Raw genomic sequence first — 6,739 nt, forward strand, 5'->3', positions numbered from 1 at the left:
AGGGAATTAGTTTGTAACAGGCTTGGTTTTTTTGTATACAGAGTAGGTTGACATGGTTGCTGTTGTTGTTAAGTGCTGTTGAGTCAGTTCTGACCTATAGCGATCCTGAGTAGGGTTTCCGAGGAGCGGATGGTGAGCTTGAACTGCCGGTCTTGTGGTTCAAACCGACTTTGCAGTCCAGTGCATTAACCTAGAGTGCCACAACAGCCCCATGTGCTGCTGTAGGATCAGCACTAGACTGTGAACCACAAGGTTGGCAGTTCAAATTTACCAGCTGTTCCTCAGAAACCCTAAATAGGGTTGCTGTGAGTCAGAACTCAGTCAACAGCACTTAACAACAACCACCTCAAAATAGCCTTTTCTATTATTTTTATGTTACAAATGTCATGTGCAGTTAAGAACTTTAACTAGTTAACAAGTCTCCCTTTTTTGTTTTTTTTAGGATTCAAGGAGGATCCATAAAGCATCACTGCATAGCAATGCAGCTATAACAATGATCTATTTGGGGAAAAGCGTGCACCTCTCTTATGATGTTTCAGACTTCAGGGATGAAATAAAAGTTTATCAACAACACTGTGGTGGAGAAAACCTTTGTGTCTACAAAGGCAAACTACTCGAAAAAGGTACATATAAAATGTGAAATATTTTTTAAATTGAAGTCGATACAGATAAGCTGTTGTTGATATAATATCAAAATGACTTCAATCACTCTATAAAATTATGCATATCTAGGGACTTATAAACCAGCTGCCTAAAAGTAAATATAGATTTATGGCCCCATGATTGAAACTGAAGCAGCAATTACTCTTGTAGTTGTGGAAAAAAGAATTTGAAGTGATTTAATCCGGTAACAGATTAACTGTGGGATAGAGATACATGATCATTAAAATATTGAACAAATAAGCTGTCCCCCAAATTACAAGTTAATGGTTTGACTTGGCACAGTGAATTATGTCATATATTATTCTAAGAGAAAAATACCAGATTGACAATTTTCTCTTTAGAGGTGCATTGAGATAACAATCTCAAATCTTATAAAAGTCAGGGTGAATCACACCTAAATAACTCGGTGTCGAATTTGACCAAATGTCTTTTTAGTACGTTTCTGCTTTTATTTGATCATAAATCCGTGTTTGGGAGCATAAGATAATTTTATATCCAATATAGGTTTTCACATATTGTACTGTAATGTTTTCCTCCAATATGCAGTTCTGTGGAACAGCAGTTAAAATGAAGAGGTGTTACTGAATTATATTTGCTACTTCCTTGCTTGAGAAGTTCTGTTTAGAAAGTAATACTATTTTTAGTAATTAAAAAAAAATGTTAGATTTGAATAATCTTGAGATATAAGTTTAGCAAAGAGTTGGGAAGCAAGTATGGAGTTGTTACTTTTGGCCTTTCTAATGTCTCTAATCTGATTTTTATTAAAAAAAAAAAAAAAATCATGTCCATCACCACCACCAGTTGCCCTGGAGCTGATTCCAACTCATGACTCCCCCATGTGTGTCACAGTAGATCATTGATCCAATGGATTTTCAGTAACTGATTTTTTAGAAGTAGATGATCAACCTTTCTTCTCATGTGTCTCTGGATGAATTCAAACTGCAAGTCTTTCTGATAGCAGCCAAGTGTGTTAACTGTTTGCAAAAACAGTGATTTTTTATTTTTAAAAATCAAGGACTTACAGCGAAATATATAAACTATATATTTAGGGACCACATATTTAAAATTTTCTAACATAAGAAAAAGTAAATGCTTGAGTGTTAGTTTTACTTCAAAGTAATATATAATATTGTTGCTGATGCGTGCTACTGAGTCAAACCCTATTGGGCAGAGTAGAATTGCCTGGTAGGGTTGCCAAGGCTGTAATCTTTATAGAAGCAGATTGCCACATCTTTCCCCTGCAGATCAGCTGGTGGGTTTGAACTGCCAGTCTTTTGGTTAGCAGCCAAGCACTTAATCATTGTGTCACCAGGGCTGTTTGTAATGTATGATGATCAATAATGTTTATAGCTATCCCCGCCATTTTATATATGCCCTGAAATATAATTTAGTTTGACTCATCTTAAAAGCATTTCAGTTTGTTCTTTCCATTGTGCAGATGAACTGAAGGACAAGAGTCCCTAGATAGATAGAGTGACTTCCCAAGGTCATTTGTTCACTTCTATGGAGAGACAAGAGCAGATGCCTCCCCTGATAAGGCAAAGAACCTCTGCTACTGTCCTGGCCCTAGTAAGCTATTCTCAGTAGCAAGGTTTTCTACATTTTCATAATATGAGGGGTATGAAACCCCTAATGATAGTGCAGAGAAATGTACAATTACTTTCTTTAGTACATTTTCAACTAATAATTTAGAAAAGTTGCTGAAATAAGCAACTGGTCTACATTTGGAATTATCTTGATGAAAACTTTCCTGGATCTCAGATCATGTTTATTAACTAAATGCCTATTGTTCTTTCCTGGATCTTAGATCATGTTTATTAACTAAATGCCTATGACTTCTGGAAAACATGGTTCAGACAAACGCATACTGAACACAGCTTATTTGAATGATTCTTTGTTAGATAATACATACTGTGATAAAGTGTAAAACCAAAGATTATGGGAGAAATAATGTTAACTTGACTCTGTTATTTTGCATACATTTTTATCTTGGGGCTGGCTTTGGCTATGACATTGGACAGTCTTGACTAATAGGATGGAATGGGGCCCTAAATCACTGAATTCTGTCCATACAATAGTTTGATCTCCACTTGCCCTTGATTGCCAGGATATTAATTGTTCAAAATTGAAAAGTTGGGTGGCTCAGAGTTGATGTATATTTCAGCTATTTTGAGCAATTTAACTGAATTGAAAAGAATCTGCCCTGTTTTTAAATCACAACTGTGTATGATTCTGTGAAATGTGTTGTACAGGTTTTGAAAGGTTTCTGTTTAAAAAAATGAAAGGGAGCATTTAGTGTTATGGTTGAGGCAATAAATTCATAAAATAATATGGCATTCATTAGCTTATCTTACTTTTTGATGAAAAATGACAGTAAAATTAATTATTTAGGAATGTGGCAAGTATAGTTTTTATTACTGTTATAATTCACTATGTCTTTCGGTTTGATTTTAATTATCAAACCACCAGTTGCTTATTCTGTACACTTATGAAATAATTGAGCCCTGGTGTGATGCAGTAGGATGAGCACTTATACACTTAAGCACTGAACTGGTAACTGCAAGGTTGAAAGGTCAAATCTACCAGCTGCTCCTTGGAAATCTTATACAGGGTCTCTATGAGTCAGAACTGACTTAGTGGCACACTGTAACAACAATGAATTCCCTGAATGTTTTCTACTACTTGTAAAGAATACATTTTTTGTTTTGTTGTTTGGTTTTAACCCCACAGACATTATGTTTACTGTGCTCATCCTTTCCAATAAGACGTACCTTGGCCTCCTTGAATCATGTGGATACAAAGAATGAAGTAATTTATCTGGCCCTTTTATAACTCCTCCCTTCTTTGCCCCATTATATTGTATTTCTAAAACCTGATCCTGTTGCATGTAACAATTCATGCATTCTCCATTCCTCCCCACAAACCCAACTGCCTTCATGGCCTTATACCCACAAATATTGTTATCTTGCATTTCTTGTGCTATTTTATTGTCTGCAATGATCTTTGTTTCCCTTTTTAAAATTCAAACCTTACCCATGTTTTATGACTCAGTATGGGCCTTTGCAGCTTTTTCAGATTCTACTGATTTACCCCCTTTCTTGATGTCTCAGGGCCTTAATGTACAAACCGATGCATTTCATTGCATTCTGACTTATATTCAGTGTTCTTTTGTTTGTTTTCCTTTTCTCTTGCTCATCATCATATATGATTTTTTATGAAATTTAAAAAATATCTTTACCAAGGTAAAACTCACATACATAAAATTCATCCAATTTCAATTCAACGATTTTAGGATATGAATAAGATTGTGTTGTAACAATCAAAAACTAGTTTCAGAACATTTCCATCACTACAAAAAGTTCCATCACGCCACTGACAGTTTATGTTCGCTCTCCTCCCCAGCTGCAGATAGCCACAGTTCTATTTTCTGTCTCTATAAATTTGCATTTGCCTTTTCTGGATATTTCATATTCATGAAATCATGTAATAGGTGATATTTTGTGTCTTGCTTTTTTCACTTAGCATAATGTTTTAGAAAGTCATGAATTTGTAGCATCTTTCAGTAGGTGGTCCTATCTATATAGCTAAGTATGTTCCATTATATGAATATACAACATTTATTTATTCAACACAACAGTTGATAGACAATTTTATTATTTCCAGTTTGGGATTATTATGAATAAAATTGCTGTAAAGATTCAAATACAAGTCTTTTTTTTTTCTTTCTTCTTTTGAGTAGTTTCCTAAGAGTAGATTTGTTGAGTCATAAGATAAGTATATGTCTCATTTCATAAGTAATTGCTCAACTGTTTTACAAAGTGGCTATTGTTATTGTTAAGTGCCATCTAGTTGGTTCTAACTCATAGTTACCCTGTACAGGATTTGCGAGGCTATAAATCTTTGCAGGAGAAGAAAGCCTCATCTTTTCCAGTGGAGTGGCTGGTGGGCTCAACCAAAAGGTCAGCAATCCGGTCCTTATTCTACAGAGCCACCGTGCTCCAAGGGGCTATGCCATTTTACATTTTCACTGGCAATGTATGAGGGTTCAAATTTATCTACATCCTCACCAACACTGAGTATTGTCTGTCTTTCTAACTGTAGTTGGTGTGTTGCTGTAAGGTAACCACTGGACTGCTAACCACAACGTTGGCAGTTCAAACCCACCAGCTGCTCTTTGGCAATCCTGTACAGGGTCACTATGAATCGGAACTGACTCATTGGCACTTAATGGCAGCAACAACATTATAGTAACTATATCCAAAACCAAACAAAACCTGTGCTGTTGTACTGATGACAGCTCATACCAACCCTATATAGAATTTCCAAGGTAGTTAATCTTTATGGGAGAAGAAAGACTCTTTTTTTTTTTGGTAAATTTTTATTGTGAATTGAGTGAAAGTTCACAGAGCAGACCATCATCAGTTTTACATTCAACAAATTATACTTTATATCATTGCAATGATTACAATCCCCTCTATGCACCATTGTTGTTGTTGTCAAGTGCCGTCGAGTCGATTCTGACCCATAGCGACCCTGTATAGGGTTTCCAAGGAGCAGCTGGTGAGCTTGAACCACTGACCTTGCAGTTCAAACGGCTTTGTAGTCTGGCACATTAACCCACAGCACCATACCAGGACTCCATTAGGTAACAGTATTTGTCTCTATTTCCCCCTTCTCTTTTTTTTCCTTTTTTTTGATATACACATGTAGTGGTTCTCACTCATTGTGACCCTGAATAGGAGTTCCAAGGCTGTAAATCTTTACAGGAGCAGAAAGCCTCATCTTTCTCCTGTGTAACCTCTGGTAGCTTCAAACTGCTGACCATGAGATTAGCAGCCCTACTTGTAACCACTCTGCTACCCAAACTCCTTGATATACACATACCACACAGGAAGGATATATTTGTTTAAATGTACAAAGGGCACATTTTGCAAGCCAGCCTCCTGCCCACAGCCATACAGGCTTTCTCATTCCATGTGCCTAGAGTCCTCAGCTGCTTTGTGTCTCTATGCCATTGCCTCGGCCTCTGTTGCTGCTGGTTAGGTTCCCATGCTCCACTTATGCTCCTCCCTCTTAATGCTCCTAAGGTTGTTTGTTCCTGCAATGCAAGATTAATGACTCCCCACTTTTAGATTCACATTTTCTACATTTACAGTGGTGACAACACAATTAGTCATGATAACAGTTACTCAATTGAGTCATAAAATCCTATCCCCGTCCTCCCCCATCCCCTTTCAACAGGCCCATCTGGACAAGAGGAAAGTATTTGGTGGGGATTCTACTTTATCCACATCATTCTGAAACTAAGCATATTCATAAAAGCTTGTAAATAGGCCACTTCATGCTTTTATAGCCCCCCATTTTTGATAACCAGTGGAAAGACTTATTTTTCTCCTGCAGAGCAGCTGATGGATTTGAACTGCTGACCTTGTAGTTAGCAGTCCGGTTAGATTTAAAATTGCTAGAAATGAATGAGGTTAAATATCTTGTCATATGTTAATTAACTATTTATTTATTGTCTTTGAGGCTATTCATTTATTATCAAATCAAATCCTTGGTTTATTTTAAATTGGGTTGTTTTTCTTCCTATTACTAAGCATTTTGCATTCTTTATATATTCTGGATGCAAATCCTATCAGAAAAATTATTTGCAAATATTTTTCCCCATCAGTGACCTGTGTTTTCCCCTTAACGCTGTCCTTTGAAGTGCAACCCACACAATTTACTGCCATTTAGTCGACTCTAACTCATAGTGACCCGATAGGACACAGTACAACTGTTCTATAAGGTTTCTGAGACTGAAAATCTTAATGGACCTTCCATTTAGTAGCCCAGTGCTTAACCCATTGTTGTTTAATTTTAATAAAGTTCAATTTATAATTTTCTTTTCTTCCATGGATCATGGTTTTTTTTTTTTTTTGGTGCTATATCTAAAAACTCTGCTTAATTACTTAAGTTCATGAAGATGTTCTCTTAAGCTTTTCTAGAAGATTTAAAGTTCTAACTTATATTTAGGTATATTATTTATTTTGAGTTAATTATCTGTTATAGTGTGAGGCAAGAGGAGCCTAAGTTC

The 6,739-nt window shown here is 36.1% G+C and overlaps 1 protein-coding gene across 1 annotated transcript in view; it reads left to right on the forward strand.

The window, feature by feature from the left end:
- Nucleotides 1-6,739, forward strand: part of LOC102816137 (chromosome unknown open reading frame, human C1orf173) — a 274,956-nt gene that overhangs the window by 190,216 nt on the left and 78,001 nt on the right. The window contains exon 9 of the mRNA XM_006831089.1: nucleotides 443-623. Coding sequence (XP_006831152.1) covers nucleotides 443-623 — 181 coding nt within the window. The remainder of the gene's footprint in view (nucleotides 1-442; nucleotides 624-6,739) is intronic.

The sequence above is a fragment of the Chrysochloris asiatica genome, unplaced genomic scaffold (genome assembly GCF_000296735.1).
Source record: "Chrysochloris asiatica unplaced genomic scaffold, ChrAsi1.0 scaffold00002, whole genome shotgun sequence".
NCBI lineage: Eukaryota > Metazoa > Chordata > Mammalia > Afrosoricida > Chrysochloridae > Chrysochloris > Chrysochloris asiatica.